Below are 27284 nucleotides of genomic sequence, written 5' to 3'. Positions count from 1 at the left end.
TCTTCTCTCTCCTCTGGCCTTCTCCTGTCCTCTTCTGCTTTCCCACCCTCTGATGTTCCCCGTCCTCTTCCTCCTCTCTCCTCTTGTGCCCTCCTGCCCTCTGATGTTCTCATTCCTCTTCTTCTCTCTCCTCTGACGCCCTCCCGCCCTCTGATGTTCTCCTCTCCTCTGACCCTCTCCTGTCGTCTTTCTCCTCAGCTATGATGTCGTCTTGGCCGGCAGTCCCATTGAGCTGCTCTGGAAGTTCCACCAGTTTGACCACAGGGTGGTCTTCTCTGCAGAGGGCTTCTGCTGGCCGGACTGGTCCCTGGCTGAGAAATATCCACCCGTCGGCAACGGGAAGCGCTTCCTGAACTCCGGAGGTGAGTGTGCAACCATCGCTATGTTCCAGCTGTGACAAACTCTTACAAACCTGTTAAACATCGTATAGGTCTAGCACTCCTTTGGGTCTGTCAGTAAGGACAACTATTGTGGGTGCTCAGGCTCCTCTCTTCCTTACGCCCCTGCAGCTGGAACAGCACAAACAACTTACACACACACAACCTTCCTGATTTTTTGTTTAAAGGATACGTCCGGCTAAATTAAAAAAAAAATCCACTTACCTTGGGCTTCCTCCAGCCCCTGGCAGCCATCCTGTGCCCTCACCACAGCTCCGGTGCCTCCCGGTCCCCTCCGCTGCACAGTGCTTTACCTGTGTGTGACCGCTGCTGACTCGTCCGCAAACACATGCCCCACGTGGTTGCCAGTGTAACGTGAGGGGGCGCGTGTGACGCTCTTCCCGATATCGCTCGCCATTACCGCCGTGCACCCCATCGACCACAACGGCCTGACATCTTACAGTATATGTGATTGATACATGCAACCAATTGTCGATTGGGCATGCTCTTAATGGCACCGATTTTCATACGATTCAATAATCATTATGGAATCGGATGGTCAATTGGCCAAGTTGATAGATGTATGGGTATCTTAAAGCTGTTCTATACAATCTCTCCACCATTTATTTATTTATTTTTAAATGAACCCCGGGAAATGTATTGCTTAGAGGGACACTTAAGTCAAACAAAAAAAATGAGTTTTACTCACCTAGGGCTTCCAATAGCCCCCTGCAGCTGTCCGTTGCCCTCGCCGTCTCCCTTCGATCCTCCTGGCCCCGCCAGCAGCCACTTCCTGTTTTGGTGACAGGAGCTGACAGGCTGGGGATGCGAGTGATTCTTCGCGTTCCCAGACACATTAGCACCCTCTATGCTGCTATATGGTATATGATATGTGCTATAGTAGCATAGATGGCGCTATTGTGGCCAGGAACACGGAGAATCACTCACGTCCCCAGCCTGTTGGCTCCTGTCACCGAAACAGGAAGTGGCTGCCGGCGGGGCCAGGGGGATCGGAGGGAGACGGCGAGGGCACCGGACACCTGCAGGGGGCTATTGGAAGCCCCAGGTGAGTAAAACTCATTTTTTTTTTTTGTTTGACTTAAGTGTCCCTTTAAAGCAAGCCCCTCTGCTGCGCTGCTATATAAGAATGTTCTCATGCTCCATACTGTAGAATGGCATGTAGTATTCAGTCTCTTACTATGTGCTGCCTTTTTACTGTTTGCGTGCACTGCCGTGTGACAGTTCTCAGTACATCCTGTTTGTCTGCGTGCACTGCCGTGTGACAGTTCTCAGTACTTCCTGTTTGTCTGCGTGCACTGCCGTGTGACAGTTCTCAGTACTTCCTGTTTGTCTGCGTATCCTGCCGTGTGACAGTTCTCAGTACTTCCTGTTTGTCTGCGTGTCCTGCCGTGTGACAGTTCTCAGTACTTCCTGTTTGTCTGCGTGTGCTGCAGTTCTCAGTACTTCCTGTTTGTCTGCGTATCCTGCCGTGTGACAGTTCTCAGTACTTCCTGTTTGTCTGCGTGTCCTGCCGTGTGACAGTTCTCAGTACTTCCTGTTTGTCTGCGTGTGCTGCAGTTCTCAGTACTTCCTGTTTGTCTGCGTATCCTGCCGTGTGACAGTTCTCAGTACTTCCTGTTTGTCTGCGTGTCCTGCCGTGTGACAGTTCTCAGTACTTCCTGTTTGTCTGCGTGTGCTGCAGTTCTCAGTACTTCCTGTTTGTCTGGGTGTGCTGCAGTGTGTCAGTACTTCCTGAGTGCGCTGCCGTGTGGCAATTCTCAGTACTTCCTGTTTGTCCGGAGTCTCTCCTTATGTCGGGTCTTCTCTTTGGGGACAGGGTTTATTGGCTACGCTCAGCAGCTCTACCGGATAGTCCAGCTGTGGAAGTATAAGGACGATGATGATGACCAGTTATTCTACACGAAGGTCTACCTGGATGAGGAGATGCGGGTGAGTGCTGGGAATGGCATAACTGAGCATTGGGTGTGACTGTCCCCACCTCCTGTGCTTCTCTACCCCGCCCCCTTCCTGTGTCCCACCTTGTATGGTCACTGCGCCTCTCCTGCCTCTTACCCTACCTCTCGCCTCCTCTCCCCTTTCTTGCCAAGGCAAAAATTAAGATGGGAAGATAGGAGAGGGGCATTCTGGGGTGGGGGCTAGAACATTTCATGGACACTGTGAGATTAGTAAGAGGGATATGGCGGCTGCCATATTCATTTCCGTTTAAACAGTACCAGCTGTCCTGCTGATCTCTCTGGCATCAGTAGTGTCTGAATCACACACCTGAAACAAGCATGCGGCAAATGCAGTCACATTTAAAGGACAACTAAAGTGAGAGGGATATGGACGCTGCCATATTGTATCTCATTTAAAACAATACTAGTTGCCTGGCTGTCCCGATGCTCTATTTGGCTGCAGTAGTGTCTGAATCACACCAGAAACAAGCAAGCTGCTAATCTTGTCAGATCTGACAAAAATGTCAAACACCTGATCTGCTGCATGCTTGTTCAGGGGCTATGGCTAACAGTATTCGAGGAGGAGGATCAGGATGACAGCCAGGCAGTGTGCATTACAGGAAATAAATATGGCAATATCCCTCTTTCTCTCTTCAGGTGTGCTTAAAGGGGCGCTATGGGAAACATTTTAAAATGTAAAATATGTGCATAGACAAATAATTACATTTTTTCCAGAGTAAAATGAGCCATAAATTACTTTTCTCCTATGTTGCTGTCACTTACAGTAGGTAGTAGAAATCTGACAGAAGCGACAGGTTTTAGACTAGTCCATCTCTTCATAGGGGATTCTCAGCAAGGTTTTCATTCTTTATAAAGATATTCCCTAAAAAGGATTTAAACAATGATGCTGGCCAGCCTCCCTGCTCACTACACAGTTTTTTGGCAGTTGGACAGAGCAACTGACATTCACTAAGTGCTTTTGAAAATAAAAAATAAAGAGAATACCCCATGTAGAGATGGACTAGTCCAAAACCTGTCACTTCTGTCAGATTTCTACTACCTACTGTAAGTGACAGCAACATAGGAGAAAAGTAATTTATGGCTCCTTTTACTCTGGAAAAAAAAGTACTTCTTTGTTTGCACATATTTAAAATTTTTACATTTACCGCCATAGTGCCCCTTTAATTATGCTGTGACATGGTGTGCTGCGAGGGTAGTCTGTACAGTTTCTTCCCTCTCCCCATTCTCTTCCCCCGCCCCCTCCCATTCTCTCTCATACCACCCACCACCTTTTTTTTTTCCCTTCTCCCTCTTTCTCTCCTTTTTTTTTTTTTTTTTTTTTTTTTTACTCCCAACCCCTCCCTCCCTGTTTCAATCTGTAGTGACATCCAGTCCTCTCTATTTCTCCATAGGAGAAGTTCAGCATCGCTCTGGACCACAAAGCAAAAATCTTCCAGAACCTGAACGGAGCCATTGGTGAGTCAGATAACTCTGAGCAGCAGCTCCTTGGTACGTCTGCTCCAGCGTCTCTGCGCAGCACTCACTCCTCTGGTGCGCTCACTGCTTGCAAGACACAAGTCTGGGGTCACCAGCGGAGGAAACAGGAGGAAAGGCAACGGCACGGATAGTATGTCAGGAAAACCACTGAACTCCATTATTGACCAAATTGGGGAGGAGTCAGTACCCCCCCCCCCCCCCAAAAAAAAAAAAAAACACAGCAAACAAGCCTAAATCAGCAGTAACCCCTTATAAAAGCACCAAGCAGAGAGTTTCCATGGGCTACCCACCTCATTAGGTATCCGTGGTGGTGGTCTCCTCGGTAACTATTACCTATCAGAGCTCTGTATACAGATCCAACACAATCCAACAAGTATGGAGGAAAAGGACAAGTCTAAGCTGGGACTTCTGCTGATAAAGGAATACAGGAGAAAACTAAAGGTGGCCTCTAACGCTCCAATTTCTAGCGAATAATTGTTTGAACGATCAGATCATTCCGATCGGATGTGATCGGATTGGTTGTACATAATCTCAGTTGATGAGCACACTCAATTACGATTATAAAAACAGTCGTTTGGATTTTCATTGAACCGAAATTAGAATTGTCTAGTCTGTTGTGATGGGAAGCAAAGTTTGGTTCGTTGATGGTGTAGTGAACAATGCATTACGATATTCCACTTCTGATCAGAATTATGATTGCTCAAACAATATTTGAGAAAATTGGATCATTAGTGACCACCTTAAGAAAATTGATAAGACTCTATCACTTGCCGCTCTGCCGTTCACATTTTTATCTTAAAGCAAAATGACATTTAGCATAGCCTCTTGGTAGGACGACGTTTTGGTCTCCTTTGCCCCTCTTTAGCACTTTATACTTTCTTAGTGGTTCTGGGTCACCATGATCTATCTGGGTATTCTGTAGTACTGGTCCCATCCCTATGCCATAGAGCCACATCAATGGACCAATAACACCGATACAGGTTGTGGGCAGCACGGTGGCGTGGTGGTTAGCTCTCTCGCCTTGCAGCGCTGAGTCCCCAGTTCCAATCCCAGCCAGGTCAACATCTGCAAGGAGTTGGTATGTTCTCCCTGTGTCTGCGTGGGTTTCCTCCGGGCACTCCGGTTTCCTCCCACATCCCAAAAACATACAGACAAGTTAATTGGCTTCCCCCTTAAAAAATGGCCCTGGTCTGATACATACGCTACTCTATACATACACAGATGTATGACTATGGTAGGGACTAGATTGTGAGCTCCTCTGAGGGACAGGTAAGTGACAAGACAATATACTCTGTACAGCGCTGCAGAAGATGTCAACGCTGTATAAATACTAAAATAAATAAATAAGTGTTGGGTTGATGTGGCTGTGTAAAATGTAAAGCTACAGGCTCACTATACATTAGCAGTTCTGGATGTGAGCCTGGCTGCAGAAGCATAAAGGGACTCCGAGCAGTGCAGAAACTATGGAAAGATGCATATCATTTTAAAGCTCTCTTTCCAATGATCTTTCCAACCGCCGCCCTACGCCTTTTAGTTTTCGCTATTTTCGCGATTGAACTTGCAGCGGCCGCGACTTCGATCGCGAAAATAGAGAAAACTAAAAGGCGTAGGGTGACGATTTAGGTGTCGTCAGAAAGAGGAGAAAGAGAGCTTTAAAATGATATCCATCTTTCCATAGTTACATTGTATTACACAGGACGACTTTTTCTGCTGAATGGAGCTGCTGACTTTGAGAAAAAGTCGTCCTGTGTAATACAATATAACTATGGATAGATGGATATCATTCTAAAGCTCTCTTTCTCCTCTTTCTGACGACCCCTAAATCGTCGCCCTACGCCTTTTAGTTTTCTCTATTTTTGCGATCGAAGCCGCGGCAATTTCAATCGCGAAAATAGCAAAAACTAAAAGGCAGGGCGGAGGTTTATATATCATTGGAAAGAGGAGAAAGAGCGCTTTAAAATGGTATGCATCTTTCCATAGTTTCTGCACTGCTCGGAGTCCCTTTAAAGGGATGATTTGCATATTCGGGACAGGAGTGATGCATTATGGGAAAGCACAGTTGCTCACTTACAGCTGAACTATGGCAAATGCCTTCTGTATTATGAAGGTGAAATTATCTTCAGCATCTTATGACCTGTGTTGTACATTCTCTGTGCTGCAGTCTATGTGTGCTGATCACTCTCTCCCTGCAGATGAGGTCATCATGAAGTTTGAAAGTAACAAGGTGCGGGCGCGGAATATGGCGTTTGACACCACCCCCGTCGTCATCCATGGGAATGGCCCCACCAAGGTACGGAATATACCACTGCATGTCACCTTACCCCACCGCTACACGCCACATGCATAGAAACAGTTTATGAAAGCCTAATATAGACAGGTAAGCGGTCATTCTGGTTAGCCCACTGCCAAGGTGCATACAACCACAAAACCGCCGCCGCTGCCATCAGAATGACGTGGGACGCAAATCCGCATGCTAATGATTGATGAAACCAAACATTATTCAGCTTTGGAACTGGTATCAAAACAATACAAAAACAATAAAGAAAAATGAATCAGCAACCCCCAGTGTACTAATCGTGCGAGCCGTACAGGGTTGAATGTTTGGTTTTGAACTGCGTCACAGTGTTTCGTGGCCTGCCTCTTTGTGACAGGCTGTCTTTCTCCCGCATAGCTTGTCTGTTTTTGTGTATGTTTTGGTCACTCAGTAACTAACGGGATGTTTTTTTCCGCCGGTATACTTTGGATTTTTTCATTTTTTCGCGGTTTTCCGTGTTGTTTTGACAACAGTACGCGTTGACAAGGCATATTATGTGTCCTAGTATTTTCCGCCCCTGCTTTGCGGATGCCTCTTGCAGATTTCATTTTGCGGATTTCCGCGTTTTTGTGGAAATCCGCATTAGCATGCGGATATGCATCCTCAGTCATGTCATTCTGATACTGACGGCGGCGGTTTTGTTTTTTTGACGCTGTGCTTCTCCCATTGCCCTCTGGGAGATTGGGAGGAGCAGGCAGACTATGATGCAGTTCCCCATCAGATCCTCTCTGGCTGGTGAGTGCTGATTGGCCAGTATGTGTGTGATGTATTTCAAATTTCACTGGGCTAACGGCTGGTGATTTACATACCTGTTTCCCATCAGATCCTCTCATTATTCTCTGCTTTACGATTGGATGCTGGTATCTACACTGGTTTGATTGGTCCGTGTCCTCTTGAGTGAGCTTATACAGCTTGAGGAAGGAGTGTCTCTCCGAAACGGCGTCTGTCACTGTCCCTGGGCTTCATCTCTTTTATGCAATAAAGAGCTTTAAATAAATCTCCGTGGTGCTGCTGATCTCTGCTCTTCCTGATTGGGGTGCTGCTGGACTAGAGCTCCATATCAGCCTAGCACACGTCTGCCCTCATTGGAGTGCCTATCAGCTTTGCCTAATATCCATTTATGAGACGTATATTTGGCATAGGGATGGAAAAATTATAAATGCAGCGATGTACTAATTCCAGTGATGGAGTCGGAGAAAGTCCGCCTGTGGTCAAAGTGGGCGGATCTCTGTAGGATATTAGGCAGGCGGTGGAGTTTAGTTTGATGTAAATAGCTGGAGTTATCCTTTAAGCATGCTGAATTGCGCAGTGGTCAGCCAGTCACAGTATCGGCTGCAGGAGTATTGTGCAGTAGTCAGCCGGTCACGGTATCAGCCGCAGGAGTATTGTGCAGTAGCCAGCCGGTCACGGTATCAGCCGCAGGAGTATTGTGCAGTAGTCAGCCGGTCACGGTATCAGCCGCAGGAGTATTGTGCAGTAGTCAGCCGGTCACGGTATCAGCCGCAGGAGTATTGTGCAGTAGTCAGCCAGTCACGGTATCAGCCGCAGGAGTATTGTGCAGTAGTCAGCCAGTCACAGTATCAGCCGCAGGAGTATTGTGTAGTAGTCAGCCAGTCACAGTATCAGCCGCAGGAGTATTGTGCAGTAGCCAGCCAGTCACAGTATCAGCCGCAGGAGTATTGTGCAGTAGTCAGCCAGTCACAGTATCAGCCGCAGGAGTATTGTGTAGTAGTCAGCCAGTCACAGTATCAGCCGCAGGAGTATTGTGCAGTAGCCAGCCAGTCACAGTATCATCCGCAGGAATATTGTGCAGTAGTCAGCCAGTCACGGTATCAGCTGCAGGAGTATTGTGCAGTAGTCAGCCAGTCACGGTATCAGCCGCAGGAGTATTGTGCAGTAGTCAGCCAGTCACGGTATCAGCCGCAGGAGTATTGTGCAGTAGTCAGCCAGTCACGGTATCAGCCGCAGGAGTATTGTGCAGTAGTCAGCCGGTCACAGTATCACCTGCAGGAGTATTGTGCAGTAGCCAGCCGGTTATGGTATCGGCCGCAGGAGTATTGTGCAGTGGTCCGCCTATCACAGTATCAGCTGCAGGAGTATTGTGCAGTAGTCAGCTGGTCACGGTATCAGCCGCAGGAGTATTGTGCAGTGGTCAGCTGGTCACGGTATCAGCCAGGGGAGTATTGTGCAGTGGTCAGCTGGTCACGGTATCAGCCAGGGGAGTATTGTGCAGTGGTCAGCTGGTCACGGTATCAGCCAGGGGAGTATTGTGCAGTGGTCAGCTGGTCACGGTATCAGCCAGGGGAGTATTGTGCAGTGGTCAGCTGGTCACGGTATCAGCCAGGGGAGTATTGTGCAGTGGTCAGCTGGTCACGGTATCAGCCAGGGGAGTATTGTGCAGTGGTCAGCTGGTCACGGTATCAGCCAGGGGAGTATTGTGCAGTGGTCAGCTGGTCACGGTATCAGCCAGGGGAGTATTGTGCAGTGGTCAGCTGGTCACGGTATCAGCCAGGGGAGTATTGTGCAGTGGTCAGCTGGTCACGGTATCAGCCAGGGGAGTATTGTGCAGTGGTCAGCTGGTCACGGTATCAGCCAGGGGAGTATTGTGCAGTGGTCAGCTGGTCACGGTATCAGCCAGGGGAGTATTGTGCAGTGGTCAGCTGGTCACGATATCAGCCGCAGTGGTATTGTGCAGTAGTCAGCCAGTCACAGTATCAGCCGATGGGGCTGTGAGTACAGGAAGGGGTTAGTCCGTCTATAGTCATCAGCGCAAAACAGCAATCTTCATAATCCACCACCACACCGATAAAAATCGCACTCACCAGCTCCTCTGATCATACAAAATGATCATATGATCTCAGTCAACAACACTCCCTTTTCTTCCGATCAATAAGGTCTGCTTCCTTTACCTCTTCATAAGCTCATTGGCCACATAAAACATAAAATGCTCCACATAGCGTAATCAAGTTTCAAATAAAATGTATTCCTCTTTAAAATCAAAGTAAAACACACTCACGTGTTAACCATGTATGTCTATCACAGGCATACAGGTAAGCGCAGATTTGGAGGTAGTGAACTGAGGACGACCGCTCGCTCCACGCAACTCCGCCGTCCCGTCAATGTCCGCTAGCGCCTCCGCCTCGTCAGCCTTCTTGTTGTTGACTGAGCGCATATGATCATTTTGTATGATCAGAGGAGCTGGTGAGTGCGATTTTTATCGGTGTGGTGGTGGATTATGTAGATTGCTGTTTTGCGCTGATCACTATAGACTATTTTTTTGCAAAGGATTGAAAACAGAGTACCAATCAAAGATTGGCAGCAGTTGTGACTGTATTAGATTGTGGAGTGTAAGGCATTGCGCATAAGATTCCGTTCCCATTTTTGACAGGAAGGGGTTAAGCATTACGGCTGGGTTTTGGTAAATGGAGAGGACATTTCTCAGGACATCTGCAGCCATTGTTCCAGGCGGAGCTGGTGGGAACGCAGCCAGAATCCAGGAGAATGAGCAGGACTCGCCCTCCGTCCCTCGCAGTGTATACATAACGGGTAAACACTGGCTCTGGTCCCAAGAGTGCATCATTTGTCTCAATCACCAGGAACACACACATTTTATTTAGTGTTTAGCAGGGTGTATTTGTCATTCTGTTTGCTGTGGGAGGGACAGTAATCAGTAAAATAAGCAGTAAATTAAAGTGGACCTGAACTCTTGCACAGGACACAAGGAAAACAGAGAAATCCACCCTGTATGTATTTAGAGAGTTTAGCCTGTGTAATTTCCCCTCATCTGTGACTAATCCCAAGCATACTCACCCCGCTGTGTCAGCTAACTGCCATGGCAGAAAAGCTCATTTGTAACCACAGGATGTTAACCCCATGTCTGCTTCCATGAAAGCAGGAAGTAGACACACTGCAGATTTATTGCAGGATTGGTATCAGCTGTAACAAAGGAATGTTTTTCTGTAAAGGTTATTATGCTGCTGCGTATCTTTTAGAGCAGAGAGGAAGTTCTGAGTTCCGGTCCGCTATAACAGTGAGCCGGGTTGGAAACCAAGAAAAGGGCAGAAGTGAGGTTACTTTCTGCATCGCAGAGAAACCGTAAAACCAGCAGAAATATATATATATATATATATATATATATATATATATATATATATATATATATATATATATATTTCTTTTGTTTCATATCACATTTCACCTAATCCTGACAGTGACCACTAAAGGCAACAGCATCGGTAGAGCAAATAAGTCATTTCGTATTGGATTTTTTTTCCCTGGTACTGCGGCGTTTCACCCCACTTTCACAGTCCTCACCTGACCTCCGTGTTGGATCCTCTCCTGTGTGACCCGGCGGCGTGCATCTGATAATACAAGGAGGAGGGGATGGAAGCCCACCGACCGGGGGGGAGGGGGGGGGGTGTCGGGTGCTGGGTCGGAGTCGTGCAACACGGCGTGCCGGAAAATGGGCGTGGCCATGAACAGCGATGTGGGTGTGGTCACAGGTGGAGCCAAATTTACATGAACTTAGCCATGGTGGGACATTAGTCTAGGGCTATGGTAGGGATTAGATTGCGAGTGCCTCCGACACAGGAGCCCCACAGTTTAGGTGGTGACAGGGAAACTTAAGCCATGCCCCTGTGTGGCATTAAGCCACACCCCAGATTTTGCAGGAGGGTGCTAAGGGATGAGAGAGGGTGACAATGGGCAGGAGGGGTGGGCCCGTGTGTGGGGAGGGCAGTAGAGAGGCAGAGAGAGACACACAGCTGAGAGGGGGAGAGAGAGAGAGACAGCAGAGAGGGACAGCAGGGAGGCAGAGAGGGAGAGAAAGAGAAGCAGAAAGACAGAGAGAGACAGCAGAAAGAGAGAGAGAGGAGAGGGCACAGAAAGGCAGAGAGCTCACGGAGAGAGACAGCAGAAAAGCAGAGAGAGAGCACAGAAAGGCAGAGACAGAGCGACAGCAGAAAGGCAGAGAGAGTATAGTTGCCCCCAGTATAGATAGTATAGTTGCCCCCAGTATAGCATAGTTGCCCCCAGTATGAGGGAAGCTTGGAAGGAGGGACAGCGGCAGGGAGGGGGGCCAGACCCCCCACCTCCCTCACCTGGGTCCCCTCCTTCTGGAGCTCCCCCCCCCCCCCCCCAAATTAGCAGCGGCAAACAGAAGCGGGCATCAGCGGGCGGAGAGGAATTACTCACCTGCTGCTTCCTGCGTTCCAGGCGATGGCGCACAGCATCATCCTCACATGACACTGGTCACCAACTTCTCTGCTGCTCATTGTGCTTCCGCTACTCAGAAAGCATAGAGCGGTGGAGAAGGCGGTGACCAGTGTCATGTGAGGATGATGCTGTGCTCCATTGCCTGGAACGCACGAAGCAGGTGAGTAATTCCTCTCCGCCCGCTGATGCCCGCTTCTGTTTGCCACTGCTAATTTGGGGGGGGGGGGGAAAGCTCCAGAAGGAGGGGACCCAGGTGAGGGAGGTGGGGGGTCTGGCCCCCTCCCAGCTGCTGTCCCCGCTGCCCCTCCTTTTGTGTTGCTTCCTCCTCCTGCGGGTTTGGGTGGCTGGGGAGGGCAGCAGCTGGCCAGGGGTGGGGTGATTGCCCCATTTTGCCCAATGTGCGGATGCCCGTGCCAATGACCCTGCCGGGAAGATTAGGTGAGGGCTGTGTCTGTATTCTACAATTGCGGCTTTTGGTCTGAAAAATACGTCATGTGATCATGTGCATGCTGCCAGATCAAGAGTAAAAGGCACCCCGGCAAGGATAGAGAGAGGAGAGGGGAGGAGCAGAAGTGGCGGCCAGGTGAGTATGCTCCGCTGCTTACATTCTGCATGGGCCTGGGGAGCACTATTTAGATGAGGGGAAACCGATCCATCGATCAGCTGGGCATCTACCACCGCACACCAGACCGCCCCCTTCTGCGCTGTGCAGTGAATAGCACTCATGCAGTGAGGCCTAGTGCACACCAGAGCGGTTCGGCTGCGGTTTGCGATCCGCTTGGGTAATGTATCTCAATGGGCTGGTGCACACCAGAGCGGGAGGCGTTTTGCAGAAACGCATACTCCCGGGCTGCTGCAGATTTTGGATTGCGGAGGCGTTTCTGCCTCAATGTTAAGTATAGGAAAACGCAAACCGCTCTGAAAAACGGCACTTCAGCGCGGTTTGCCAGGCGGTTTTTGTTACAGAAGCTGTTCAGTAACAGCTTTACTGTAACAATACAGGAAATCTACTACACCAAAACCGCTACACAAAACCGCAAAACGCTAGCTGAAATGCTACAGAAAAAGAAGAAAAAGCGTTTCAAAATCTGCTAGCATTTTGCGGATCTGCTAGCGGTTTTTGGTGTGCACCAGGCCTAAGTAAATGTGTGGCCAGTCTGTCCTCCAATCGGCGTAGTTTTGCAGGAAAGCAAAAAGTTTCAGGGCTTAGAGGACCATCAGTAATAATGCAACGATTTATAAAATAACTTTATTACAATATTGACAATTAACATGTGTGACAACCCTGATATAGAATCCATATGTCACGCCAATGCGCAGTGATTGGCCAGGAGTTTCCTTGGCTCTGATGACCTCAGCACAAAGTAACTCCGCCTCCTACTGGGCGACCTCCCTATAAACGCTGTCTTTTCTCTTCCAGCTGCAGCTGAACTACCTGGCCAACTACGTGCCGAATGCCTGGACGCACGAAGGCGGCTGTGAGATTTGCGATGACGACCTGCTGGACCTCTCTGATGTGGAGGTGAGAGCAGTGACCTCTGCTGGCTGCAAGGGGGGGTTACAATATGTCTCACAGGACTGAGGGAAAGGCATTATTATTATTATTATTATTATTATTTATAATAATAATTGTATATTGTATTTATAAAGCGCCAACATATTACGCAGCGCTGGACAATAAATAGGGATAAATACATTGTAACAAGGGGTGACAGAGAGGCAGCACACGGTTATACAACATAGCACAAGGTTATACATGCAATCGGTATAAAATGCATTTTACAGAGACCCGGTGTAATGAAAAATATTGCAACCAATAATACTTTGCACCTTCAGTGGACTGTGCTTATTATTATTTATTTATTTATAAAGCGCCAACATATTCCGTGGCGCTGTACAATGTAAGAAAACAAACAAGGGGTACATAATGATACAGACAATGATATACATCAAATATGAACACGGATACAAAATACAGCACTGCTGATTACAATTGCAAATTTAACATGACTAAAATGTATGAATGTCTAACAGTGTGCAAGCAATTAAATTAATAACATCCCATGACACAAAAGGGTGAGAGCCCTGCCCTTGCGAGCTTACAATCTAAAGGAACTGTATGCCCCGCCTTCTTTCACATTTCCAGGCTGTCATTATTTGCAACTGCTGGTGTTTAGTTGCCCACCAGAGGGGGGGGGGGGGTCTTTATTCCCTCCAGGGGCGGGGGGGGGTTATTATTTTCCCAGTAGAGGAGGGGTCTGTGTGAGAATAGGGTTAGGTTGCGTGGCATTTTCTGATACAAATACATTGAAATTAATGGTTAGGTTGCACCTTCTGATAGCTATAAATATAAATTATTACATCCGGTTGCAAAATATTATTACGCCGGGCAAAACGAGTCCGAGTTAGTCCATGAGAAGGGTGTCATTATTGGGGTAGTACAATTAAGAAGGGCACACTAAGGGAGGGGGGAGGCCCTGCCAAAGGCTTACAATCTAAAGACGTTATGGCTCATTCTATAAGGTTTGATGGGTTGTTCCAGAGCTCCCAGGTTACCGAAGAAAGAGAAATACCAAGCCAGGTAGCTCGGTGGCATAGTGGTTAGCACTCTCACCTTGCAGCGCTGGCTCCCGGGTTTGAATCCCAGCCAGGACAACATCTGCAAGGAGTTTGTATGTTCTCTCCGTGTCTTTGTGTGTTTATTCCGGGTACTCCGGTTTCCTCCCACAATCAAAAAAACATACAGATAAGTTAATTGGCTTCCCCCTTAATTGGCCCTATATTACCATACATGCATACATACATACATACATACATACATGACTATGGTGAGAGCTCCGCTGAGGGAACCCAAGGTGAGAGGGATATGGAGGCTTCCAAACGTATTTCCTTTTAAATAATACCAGTTGCCTGGCTGTCTTCCTGATCCTCTGCTTCTAATACTTTTAGCCATTGCCCCTGAACAAGCATGCAGCAGATCAGGTACTCTGACTCTGCTGACTCAGGTTTTACTGGATTTAGCCATATGCTTGTTGCAGGGTTTTGACTCAGACAATTTTATATATGCCAGAAGATGAACAGGACTGCAGGGCAACTGTCATTCTTTACATGGAAACAAATGACAGCCTCCATATCACTCTCATGTTAGGTTCCCTTTAAGTGACATGACTTTGTATTCTGTACAGCACTGTGGAAGATGTTGGTGCTATATGAATACTAATCCTCTATAATAATCCCCGTGTCCTCCTTTGTTTCTGTGTCCGTGTGTTTGGCTTACCGCACATGTGAGACGCGTGGGGCGGACGTTGGGACTGCAGGGGGCGGGCGTATGCGCGCATGGGTATGCATCGCGGCCGTGTGTGTGCATGCGTGCTGACCTGCGGGCGATACGGCGGTGGGAGGGGGGTTGTGAGGGGAGAGGCCTAGCACCCGTTATTGTAACGGGCCTTAGGTCTAGTATGATAATGATAAAACCAGTCACTAATAGTGCAAACTGTCAATAACACTTTATAGGTGTTATACTATAGGGCCAAATTTAGGGATAATCCAATTAACTTTTCTGTATGTTTTTGGGATGTGTAAGGAAAACTTATTGCTTGGAGGAAACCCATGTAGACATGGACCCAGCGCTGCAAGGCGAGAGGGCTAACCACTAGGCCACCGTGCTGCCCTATGGCAGATATAATACGAGCGTTGCTGATCTCGGTGCGAGGCCAGTCATGCGATTGTTCTGGCAGAGGATTGCTGTCTGTGGCTCAGCTGGTGGGAATCTCTCTAAACAGGAAATAGCAGGAAATACAATGTGTCCCAGCAGCCCGGCCCCCCTGCATGTCCCAGCAGCCCGGCCCCCCTGCATGTCCCAGCAGCCCGGCCCCCCTGCATGTCCCAGCACTGGTTAAAGGACAACTGTAGTGAGAGCTATGTGGAGGCTCTCATATGTATTTCATTTTGAGCAATACCAGTTGCCTGGCTGTCCTGCTGACCCCTCTGCCTTTAATACTTTTAGCCATAGACCCTGAACAAGCAGGCAGGAAATAAGGTGTATCTGACAACATTAGCTGCATGCTTGTTTCTGGTGTGATTCAGCCACTACTGCAGCCAAATAGGTCAGCAGGACAGCCAGGCAACTGGTATTGTTTAAAAGGAAATAAATATGGCAGCCTCCACATACCTCTTGCTACAGGTGTCCTTTAAGGATTACCGCTATGCAATGCACATATAGAGGTGTTCATTACCAGCATAGCAGCAATGCAAAGCGAATAAGATGGAAGGAGGGCCCCTCTACTCCAGGGGCCCCGGGGCAGTCGCAAGCTCTGCATCCCCTATTGCTTACGTCACGGCCTACCATAATTATTAAAGGCATCCTATTGTTCAGGGCTCTTGCTTGGGTATTGTTTTTCAGATCCCAGTCCTATGATATTTTACGCCGTTCCCCTTTAAGGAAGCTCTTCCCCGCCGCCCATTCATGCCAGGAATGTGCTGGGTGCACCTCAGGGTACAGTCATTAATGTGGAGCATTTCCTCTGGAGGGTTGTTGCCACAAGGAGAGGCCTATTTCATGTGGCCGAGACTCTCATATACGGAGTCAGTATCTGGGCTGCAGCTGGTGCTATAATAAGACCTGTAAGGAGGTTGCATGTAAGCTCAGAATCCCCTCTGGAGATGGGCTGGAGGATGAAGACATTTCCGAGTTGGTGCAAAGTTCTGCAGCTTGAGATCGGACCAGTTAATTATAACAGCATTTGTTTACTTGCTTTCCACGCTGCCTAAAATATGCAACAACTGTAAGGTGGCCACACACGATACAATAGAATGATCTGATTGTACGTCAATTTGATAATTATCGGATCTCCAGAAAAACATCAAACTTTTTTTTCATTAGACTAAAAAAATCAGATCAGATTTTTTTTTTTTTATTATTTCTATCGATCCGGAATGCTGGAAGTTTTTCTTCACTTTTTCTAAATATTGTATGGTGTGTGTTAGATTGACAGCTTATTAATCTGCACACCCTAGCAATTTTCTCAGTTTCCAATAATTTTTATCATAATTGGGGGAAAAATTGACCATATGTGTGTGGTACATTGGTAATATTTTTAAAATGTTACAATCAGTCAGAAAAATTAATTGGAATTGTTAAATTGAACAGACATTTAAAAAATTGTATGGTGTGTGGCCATCTTAAGCCTGGTACACCCCTTCAGTTTTTGTTGGCCAATTTTGCCACTCCATGTAGAATGAGGGTTAACAGATACTGAATACTGTGAGCAGATTGCGCAGATAAGCTCTCGTACTACATGGAGGTCTGTGATTGGCCAATAAAAATTGCATGTTTGTACCAGGCTTCAGCATTGCCAACCTATTCACTATTCCTCCTCCTCACCCCAACCAGACTAAAGCCACACCTCCCTACTAGACACTGGCAGTCATGGTAACCTGATGGGGAGGCGTGGCTTCACCTGGCACATCCCCCAATCACCTAGTCATCACACAGGTGACCAAAGAAGGGTGCGGGAAAATACCTTTCCCAGCGTACTGAGGGGCCAGTACCTTTCCCCACATGCAAGGGGCAATCCCCAATCCAATGTCTCCGCATGCAGTTTTCATGGAAGGCCATAAATCTCTCTCCCCCCCCCCTTGTTTTCTGATCTTGCGTGGAATGTGCCGTTGGGAAACCTGAGGTTTAAATATTTGTTTGAGTGTTGAGGGTTACGTCTGAGGCAGTGTTTCCCCACAAGGAATGGCACACAGGATGTGGCCGGGACTCTCATAGTCTGGCCTGCAGCTGGTACTATAATAAGACCTGTATGGAGATTTTGGCTTCTTGCACACCAAGACGTTGTGTTAGGTGGCACGTTAAGGTCGCATAACGTGCACCTAACACAACGTATGGTGCTGCAAAAGCCGACGGTAGAGTGAGCCGCGTTAGGCTGCTCGATGCCCATAATATCTCCCAGAGTGGCGCTGATTGGCCAGCGGGACCACGTGATGCGGAGCGAGACACTCCGCATCACGTGGTCCCGCCGGCCAATCAGCGCCCGCCAGTGCAGTGAATATTAAGTAGCCATGTGCGCGGCTACTGTAGCTGGCTCTCCCCGCCTCCTCCGCCCCCCACTGCGCATGTGCAAACAGTCTAACGCGGCTATAGCCGCTCCAACGCCGTAGCATGCTGCACTTTGCACAGAACGTGCAGCGTTACATGTAACGCAACGTGGGCTGTGTGAACAGCCCACTTGTGTTACATTGCTGTGCGTTGGGGGAGCGTTACAGGCGCACTAACGTGCGCCTGTAACGTCTTGGTGTGCAAGCAGCCTTTATGTAGACGTTCAGACACGTCATGTGATGTGTGAATCATAGAACAGCTCCCATGCGGTTGGGGGGGGGGGGGGGGGGGGGTGTTTAGAGACCAGTAATCCAGAGTAGCCAAATATTACCATCTGACAGATTTTTTAGACTTTGTGACCCTGCAGTGGTTATGGGTATGAAGCCTGCCATAATGTTCTCTTTCTGAACATTGCTGTATATCGGGCTATACTGTGCAGGTGCAACTCTCTTCATCCTGTGAATGAGAATACAGGTCAGATGACAGCACTGGCTGCATGCTTGTTCCCGGTGTGTGATTCAGACCTCACTGGAGCCAGAGAGGACAGCAGGACTGCCAGGCAACTGGGATTGCTTAATACCTGGTGCACATCTTGCAATTTCCTGTCAGAACAAATGTGAAATCGACACTTTCCGGCAGGGCCGATCGATCTTGTATAGAAGTGATTGGAAATCAGATCAGAAAAACGTTCGAATCTCAAGTCAGGACTGTCAGAAATGATCAATTTGACTATCAGTTTGATGGGAAATTGTATGGTGTGTACCAGGCATTAGAGGAAATAAATATGGCAGCCTCACTAAAAAGCTGCACAGTACATTCAGCAAAGCCAGTATGCATAGAGCCATCAGCGGTACTCTGGCTGTACTTCTCATGCTGCAAGACCTCCCCAGCTGGGACCCGAACGGCAATCGAAAAATCTTACCACATGCTCTAAAGGTGGCCATACACTGATAGATTTGCAGAATCTGACAGGAATCTATCTGATCTGTGCCACACAGAGGAAAACCGAGTTCCAATAGATTTTGCAATGAAATCTACTGAAAATCGATGTAAATGCATTACTGCACCATTAGATCCAATGCAACTCTATGGGCCATAGATCTGCTGCCGGCAACAAATCAACCTAGATTTTCCATCCTGTCAGATCACAGCGATCAAAATTGATAGATTGGCTGATTTGAATTAATCGATTTCTCGATCGATGGCTGAAATCGACCAGTGTATGGGCCCCTTTAAGCCTTCCTATTTTTGAAGCTAAAGCAGTTGCGCACGCACACTGCACATGCGTACACACACTGCACATGCGTGCGCACTCACTCACTTTGCACTGCACATGCATACACACTGCACTGTACACACACACACACACACACACACACACACTGCTCATGCTCACACTCACTTTGCACTGCACATGCACACTCCTGTGACTCCCAAGCTATCCTCACCGCAGGACTCCATCTTATCTCTTGCAGGACGATGATTTGCCTCACGTGCTCATAGGAGTTTTTATCGAGCAGCCGTCGCCGTTCCTGCCGCAGTTCCTGGAGAGGCTGTCCATGCTGAACTATCCGCGAAACCGAATCTCCCTGTACATCCACAACAACGTGAGTGCCACTTCCTGTCTGCACCAGCTCTGTGTGCTGGATTATTTTGTAGTGTATTTATAGAGCTTGGATCAGCGCCATGCGGTCGTGCGCACACGGTTGGGCCATGCAGTCGTGCGCACACGGTTGGGCCATGCAGCGGTGCGCACACGGTTGGGCCATGCAGCGGTGCGCACACGGTTGGGCCATGCAGCGGTGCGCACACGGTTGGGCCATGCAGCGGTGCGCACACGGTTGGGCCATGCAGCGGTGCGCACACGGTTGGGCCATGCAGCGGTGCGCACACGGTTGGGCCATGCAGCGGTGCGCACACGGTTGGGCCATGCAGCGGTGCGCACACGGTTGGGCCATGCAGCGGTGCGCACACGGTTGGGCCATGCAGCGGTGCGCACACGGTTGGGCCATGCAGCGGTGCGCACACGGTTGGGCCATGCAGCGGTGCGCACACGGTTGGGCCATGCAGCGGTGCGCACACGGTTGGGCCATGCAGCGGTGCGCACACGGTTGGGCCATGCAGCGGTGCGCACACGGTTGGGCCATGCAGCGGTGCGCACACGGTTGGGCCATGCAGCGGTGCGCACACGGTTGGGCCATGCAGCGGTGCGCACACGGTTGGGCCATGCAGCGGTGCGCACACGGTTGGGCCATGCAGCGGTGCGCACACGGTTGGGCCATGCAGCGGTGCGCACACGGTTGGGCCATGCTGCCGTGCGCACACGGTTGGGCCATGCAGCGGTGCGCACACGGTTGGGCCATGCTGCCGTGCGCACACGGTTGGGCCATGCTGCCGTGCGCACACGGTTGGGCCATGCTGCCGTGCGCACACGGTTGGGCCATGCTGCCGTGCGCACACGGTTGGGCCATGCTGCCGTGCGCACACTTTTGTACCATTTAGTCAGGTGTAAATGCATATTTCTAAAATAATTGATGACCCAATTTTTCTTGTTTTGTGATGTTTACTGTATTTCTTTTCCACCTTCAGGAAGTTTATCACGAGAAGCACATTCAGACCTTTTGGGAGAACCACAAGGATGAGTTCCCCAGTGTGAAGATCGTGGGTCCAGAAGAGGCTCTGGGCCAGGGCGAGGCCCGGGACATGGGCATGTACGTAACTGAGAGAGGAGTAGGTGGGGCTGTGATCTGGGCTGGGAGTGAGCAGTGCAGTGACCTAGGCTGACGGTGGGTGGAGCTGTGACCGAGGCTTTGAGTGGGGGGCGGATCTTGGAGTGGGCCTAGGCTGGGAGTGGGAAGGATTGTGACCTAGGCTGGGAGTAGGCGGGGCTGTGACCTAAGCTTGGAAGTGGGTGGGGCTGTGAGCTTGTAGTGGGCGAGGCTAAGGCCTAGACTGGGAGTGGGCAAGTCTTTAACCCTTGGCTGGGAGTGGGCAGGGATGTGACCTAGGCTGTCAGTGGGCGGCGCTGTGACCACAGCTTGGCATGTGGAGAGAATTCCATTCTGGAGGTTTATGGAATGCATTAATCAGAGTAATTTAGAATAATGTAACTGAATAGGTGGGTCAACGCTCTGCTGTCTCCCTATAGGGACCTGTGCCGACAGGACGAGACCTGCGCTTATTACTTCACCCTGGATGCAGATGTGGTTCTGACCAATCCCGACACACTCTACATTCTCATTCAGGAGAACCGGTCAGTGGTGGCGTTACTCCACAAGGGGGGCTGTGAATATGTTGCTGGTGATAGGAAGCTATAGACTCACCTTGTGTTCATCTTACAGGAAGATCATCGCCCCTATGGTGTCCCGCAGCGGAAAACTCTGGTCCAACTTCTGGGGGGCTCTGAGCCCCGAGGGGTACTATGCTCGCTCCGAGGACTACGTAGACATCGTACAGGGGAAACGGATGTGAGTAATGCTAGAATATTCCCCAGGCGGCATGTCACCTTGCAGGAGAAGGGCGGAGTCATAGCTCCCTTCTGTCTGTGTCATCCTGCAGGAGAAGGGTGGAGTCATAGCTTCCTTCTGTCTGTGTCATCCTGCAGGAGAAGGTCGGAGTCATAACTCCCTTCTGTCTGTGTCATCCTGCAGGAGAAGGGCGGAGTCATAACTCCTTCTGTCTGTCATCCTGCAGGAGAAGGGCGGAGTCATAACTCCCTTCTATCTGTGTCATCCTGCAGGAGGAGGGGGAGACCGGTAGCTCCTTTCTGTCAATCGCCCTGCAGGAGAAGGGGGAGACCGGTAGCTCCTTTCTGTCTGTCACCCTGCAGGAGGAGGAGCAGACTGGCAGCTTCCCTGTCTGTCACCCTGCAGGAGGAGGAGCAGACTGGTAGTTTCCCTGCCCGTGTCACCCTGTAACAGAGGGGTGCAATATCGAATAATGTTTTTTTCTTATCTTTATCTTCCAGTGGGATATGGAACGTGCCATATATTGCCCACACTTATCTTGTTAAGGGCGAAACCCTTCGTAAAGAGCTGTCACACAAGAATATCTTCACGATGACCGGTTTAGACCCGGATATGTCTTTCTGTAGAAGCGCACGGGACAAGGTAAGTGGTCGTTACTAGAGCTCCCTTTTAGGTTTATTTTTGTACTGAATAAAGTTATTTTGGATGTGTGGGACAGTGTTCTCTGTGATACAAAGTACGTGTGTGTGTGTGTGTGTGTGTGTGTGTGTGAGACCTCCCCCTAGAATTATGCCTTGGATGGGCGGGGCATTGTTCTCTGTGATACAAAGTACCTGTGTGTGTGATCTCCCCCTAGAATTATGCCTAGGATGGGTGGAGCATTGTTCTCTGTAATACAGAGTACCTGTGTGTGTGACCTCCCCCAGGATTATGCCTTGGACAGGTGGGGCAGTGTTCTCTGATACAGAGTACCTGTGTGTAGGACCTCCCCCCCCAGGATTATGCCTTGGATGGGTGGGGCACTTGTTCTCTGTGATACAGAGTACCTGTGTGTGTGACCTCCCCCTAGAATTATGCCTTGGATGGGTGGGTGGGGCATTGTTCTCTGTGATACAGAGTACCTGTGTGTAGGACCTCCCCCTAGGATTATGCCTCTCATGTATCTGTCTTGTTGTCGTCCCCCCCCCCCCCCCCCCCCCCCACAGAGCGTATTCCTGCAAATCAGCAATAGAGATGAGTTTGGGCGTTTGATTTCTACCTCCAAATACAACACGTCCCACCTTCACAACGACTTGTGGCAGATCTTCGAGAACCCTGTGGTGAGTCCCACTTCCTGCTAGCGTTGTTGTGTGGCTTCTAGAACTGTCTTGGTTGTTCATTGCACTGCTGTAAACCTTGTGCTGGAAGATAGAAACCTAGCCAGGGGAATAATGATTTAACCAACGGTATCAATCATTTGGTGAAAGATCCTTATAGGCAGATGGCTAAAACATAACTTTTACACCCACTTAGCAGGCTCATTCACACAGCATACCTAAGTATATAAATGGGATACAGTTGGGGAAATCAAATTTGGAGAAGGACTTAGGAGTACTCATCAACAACAAGTTAAATAATCGTATTCAATGCCAAGCCGCTGCAGCTAAAGCTAATAAAATTTGGGGATGCATTAAAAGGGGAAAAAAACTTGAGATGCTAGCATAATATTGCCCGTTTAACTCTCTAGTAAGGCCACATCTGGAATATGGAATTCAGTTCTGGGCACCACATTACAGGAAAGATATTGCAGTCTTAGAGCAGGTGCAGAGACGAGCAACAAAATTGATACGTGTAATGGAAGGTCTCACTTACCAAGAAAGGTTAGATAAACTGGGTTTATTTCGTCTAGAGAAAAGACGCCTTAGAGGAGATCTAATTAACATGTATAAATACATCAGAGTGCAATATAAAAGCTTGGCGGATGAGCTTTTTGTCCCTAGGCCTTCTCAAAGGACTAGAGGACATGATCTGCGCATGGAGGAAAAACGTTTTAGCCATTTATTTAGGAAAGGGTTCTTTACAGTAAGAGTGATTAAGATGTGGAATGCATTGCCACAGGAAGTCGTTATGGCAAACTCTATACCTGCATTTAAAGGGGGATTAGATGCTTTCCTTGCGTTGAAAGACATCCAATACAATTACTAGGTAATGCCTAATGATGTTGATCCAGGGATTTTATCTGATTGCCATCTGGAGTCGGGAAGGAATTTTTTCCCTTTTGAGGCTAATTGGACCATGCCTTGTGGGGTTTTTTCGCCTTCCTCTGGATCAGTAGGGATATGTGAGGGTGCAGGCTGGTGTTGTGCCTTCCTCTGGATCAGCAGGGATATGTGAGGTAGCAGGCTGGTGTTGTGCCTTCCTCTGGATCAGCAGGGATATGTGAGGGTGCAGGCTGGTGTTGTGCCTTCCTCTGGATCAGCAGGGATATGTGAGGGTGCAGGCTGGTGTTGTGCCTTCCTCTGGATCAGCAGGGATATGTGAGGTAGCAGGCTGGTGTTGTGCCTTCCTCTGGATCAGCAGGGATATGTGAGGGAGCAGGCTGGTGTTGTGCCTTCCTCTGGATCAGCAGGGATATGTGAGCTAGCAGGCTGGTGTTGTGCCTTCCTCTGGATCAGCAGGGATATGTGAGGGTGCAGGCTGGTGTTCTACCTTCCTCTGGATCAGCAGGGATATGTGAGAGAGCAGGCTGGTGTTGTGCCTTCCTCTGGATCAGCAGGGATATGTGAGAGAGCAGGCTGGTGTTGTGCCTTCCTCTGGATCAGCAGGGATATGTGAGGGAGCAGGCTGGTGGTGTACCTTCCTCTGGATCAGCAGGGATATGTGAGGTAGCAGGCTGGTGTTGTGCCTTCCTCTGGATCAGCAGGGATATGTGAGGGTGCAGGCTGGTGTTGTGCCTTCCTCTGGATCAGCAGGGATATGTGAGGGTGCAGGCTGGTGTTGTGCCTTCCTCTGGATCAGCAGGGATATGTGAGGTAGCAGGCTGATGTTGTGCCTTCCTCTGGATCAGCAGGGATATGTGAGGGAGCAGGCTGGTGTTGTACCTTCCTCTGGATCAGCAGGGATATGTGAGGTAGCAGGCTGGTGTTGTGCCTTCCTCTGGATCAGCAGGGATATGTGAGGTAGCAGGCTGGTGTTGTGCCTTCCTCTGGATCAGCAGGGATATGTGAGGGAGCAGGCTAGTGTTGTGCTTTCTATGGATCAGCAGGGATAGGTGAGGGTGCAGGCTGGTGTTGTGCCTTCCTCTGGATCAGCAGGGATATGTGAGGGTGCAGGCTGGTGTTGTACCTTCCTCTGGATCAGCAGGGATATGTGAGGGAGCAGGCTGGTGTTGTGCCTTCCTCTGGATCAGCAGGGATATGTGAGGGTGCAGGCTGGTGTTGTACCTTCCTCTGGATCAGCAGGGATATGTGAGGGTGCAGGCTGGTGTTGTACCTTCCTCTGGATCAGCAGGGATATGTGAGGGTGCAGGCTGGTGTTGTAAGTTCCTCTGGATCAGCAGGGATATGTGAGGTAGCAGGCTGGTGTTGTGCTTTCCTCTGGATCAGCAGGGATATGTGAGGGAGCAGGCTGGTGGTGTACCTTCCTCTGGATCGGCAGGGATATGTGAGGTAGCAGGCTGGTGTTGTGCCTTCCTCTGGATCAGCAGGGATATGTGAGGGAGCAGGCTGGTGTTGTACCTTCTTCTGGATCATCTGGATCAGCAGGTATATGTGAGGTAGCAGGCTGGTGTTGTGCCTTCCTCTGGATCAGCAGGGATATGTGAGGGAGCAGGCTGGTGGTGTACCTTCCTCTGGATCAGCAGGGATATGTGAGGTGGCAGGCTGGTGTTGTGCCTTCCTCTGGATCAGCAGGGATATGTGAGGGTGCAGGCTGGTGTTGTGCCTTCCTCTGGATCAGCAGGGATATGTGAGGGTGCAGGCTGGTGTTGTGCCTTCCTCTGGATCAGCAGGGATATGTGAGGGAGCAGGCTGGTGTTGTACCTTACTCTGGATCAGCAGGGATATGGGAGGTAGCAGGCTGGTGTTGTGCCTTCCTCTGGATCAGCAGGGATATGTGAGGTAGCAGGCTGGTGGTGTACCTTCCTCTGGATCAGCAGGGATATGTGAGGGTGCAGGCTGGTGTGTTGTACCTTCCTCTGGATCAGCAGGGATATGTGAGGGTGCAGGCTGGTGTTGTGGCTTCCTCTGGATCAGCAGGGATATGTGAGGGAGCAGGCTGGTGTGTTGTACCTTCCTCTGGATCAGCAGGGATATGTGAGGGTGCAGGCTGGTGTTGTGCCTTCCTCTGGATCAGCAGGGATATGAGAGGGTGCAGGCTGGTGGTGTACCTTCCTCTGGATCAGCAGGGATATGTGAGGGTGCAGGCTGGTGTTGTGCCTTCCTCTGGATCAGCAGGGATATGAGAGGGTGCAGGCTGGTGGTGTACCTTCCTCTGGATCAGCAGGGATATGTGAGGTAGCAGGCTGGTGTTGTGCCTTCCTCTGGATCAGCAGGGATATGTGAGGGAGCAGGCTGGTGTTGTACCTTCCTCTGGATCAGCAGGGATATGTGAGGTAGCAGGCTGGTGTTGTGCCTTCCTCTGGAGCAGCAGGGATATGTGAGGGTGCAGGCTGGTGTGTTGTACCTTCCTCTGGATCAGCAGGGATATGTGAGGGTGCAGGCTGGTGTTGTGCCTTCCTCTGGATCAGCAGGGATATGTGAGGGAGCAGGCTGGTGTTGTACCTTCCTCTGGATCAGCAGGGATATGTGAGGGAGCAGGCTGGTGTTGTGCCTTCCTCTGGATCAGCAGGGATATGTGAGGGAGCAGGCTGGTGTTGTGCCTTCCTCTGGATCGGCAGGGATATGTGAGGTAGCAGGCTGGTGTTGTGCCTTCCTCTGGATCGGCAGGGATATGTGAGGGTGCAGGCTGGTGTGTTGTACCTTCCTCTGGATCAGCAGGGATATGTGAGGGTGCAGGCTGGTGTTGTGCCTTCCTCTGGATCAGCAGGGATATGAGAGGGTGCAGACTGGTGTTGTACCTTCCTCTGGATCAGCAGGGGTATGTGAGGGAGCAGGCTGGTGTTGTGCCTTCCTCTGGATCAGCAGGGGTATGTGAGGGAGCAGGCTGGTGTTGTGCCTTCCTCTGGATCAGCAGGGATATGTGAGGGTGCAGGCTGGTGTTGTGCCTTCCTCTGGATCAGCAGGAATATGTGAGGGAGCAGGTTGGTGTTGTGCCTTCCTCTGGATCAGCAGGGATATGTGAGGGAGCAGGCTGGAGTTGTGCCTTCCTCTGGATCAGCAGGGATATGTGAGGTAGCAGGCTGGTGGTGTACCTTCCTCTGGATCAGCAGGGATATGTGAGGGTGCAGGCTGGTGTGTTGTACCTTCCTCTGGATCAGCAGGGATATGTGAGGGAGCAGGCTGGTGTTGTGCCTTCCTCTGGATCAGCAGGGATATGTGAGGGTGCAGGCTGGTGTTGTGCCTTCCTCTGGATCAGCAGGGATATGTGAGGGTGCAGGCTGGTGTTGTGCCTTCCTCTGGATCAGCAGGGATATGTGAGGGAGCAGGCTGGTGTTGTACCTTCCTCTGGATCAGTAGGGATATGTGAGGGAGCAGGTTGGTGTTGTGCCTTCCTCTGGATCAGCAGGGATATGTGAGGGAGCAGGCTGGTGTTGTACGTTGTTCTCTGGTTGAACTCGATGGACGTATGTCTCTTTTCAACCCAAACAACTATAACTAACTATATACTCGATGTGCAAAATCACCGCCTCCAGGGTCACCGGGAGAGGCAGAAATCGCACATGGGCAACCTTGCTGCCTTCCCTGGCTCTCCCTCTGTGATGGATCCATCATTGTTCACCCCTTAGCCTGATCCGGTGGAATAAACGCACGTTTTTCTCCCTACCGGCACTGTTGTACCTCCAGTAGATCCGCGTGCCGTTTCATTGCAACTCTTTAGGATTATCATTTGGGATGCCAGACTAGAGAAGACAAAAGGACACCGGGAGCCGGCTCTGGCATAATACCGCCTGGTAATGGGTAATAATGTGTGATAATAGAAATATACTCACAGGCGTGGGTGGCTTCCAGAGTCCACCACTTGTATGGGCTTGTGGGGGAGTACCGGCCCCAGACGGCCTTTCAGACGAGGTCACGGTCGCTGTCTTTTTATTGTATTTATAAAGCGCTAACATATTACGTAGCGCTGTACAATAGATACATGGAAATAATATACAAGGAGCTCATCACATATCTTTGATAACAGTAGTTCAGTGTCTTATGTAAAAATAGACTGTTCTAGTCCACAATAGGGGTGGCAGACAGTAAGATTGCACAATCA

General features: G+C 49.7%; 1 protein-coding gene across 1 annotated transcript in view; it reads left to right on the top strand.

The window, feature by feature from the left end:
* Positions 1 to 27284, top strand: part of PLOD3 (procollagen-lysine,2-oxoglutarate 5-dioxygenase 3) — an 84791-nt gene that overhangs the window by 44568 nt on the left and 12939 nt on the right. Inside the window, exons 4-14 of the mRNA XM_068273903.1 lie at positions 199 to 362; positions 2215 to 2327; positions 3745 to 3808; positions 6022 to 6119; positions 12778 to 12879; positions 18936 to 19067; positions 20050 to 20171; positions 20609 to 20713; positions 20802 to 20927; positions 21428 to 21569; positions 22133 to 22246. Coding sequence (XP_068130004.1) covers positions 199 to 362; positions 2215 to 2327; positions 3745 to 3808; positions 6022 to 6119; positions 12778 to 12879; positions 18936 to 19067; positions 20050 to 20171; positions 20609 to 20713; positions 20802 to 20927; positions 21428 to 21569; positions 22133 to 22246 — 1282 coding nt within the window. The remainder of the gene's footprint in view (positions 1 to 198; positions 363 to 2214; positions 2328 to 3744; positions 3809 to 6021; positions 6120 to 12777; positions 12880 to 18935; positions 19068 to 20049; positions 20172 to 20608; positions 20714 to 20801; positions 20928 to 21427; positions 21570 to 22132; positions 22247 to 27284) is intronic.

The sequence above is a fragment of the Hyperolius riggenbachi genome, chromosome 3, assembly GCF_040937935.1.
Source record: "Hyperolius riggenbachi isolate aHypRig1 chromosome 3, aHypRig1.pri, whole genome shotgun sequence".
In the NCBI taxonomy this organism is placed as follows: Eukaryota; Metazoa; Chordata; class Amphibia; order Anura; family Hyperoliidae; genus Hyperolius; species Hyperolius riggenbachi.
This window is presented reverse-complemented; position numbering and strand designations above follow the sequence as displayed.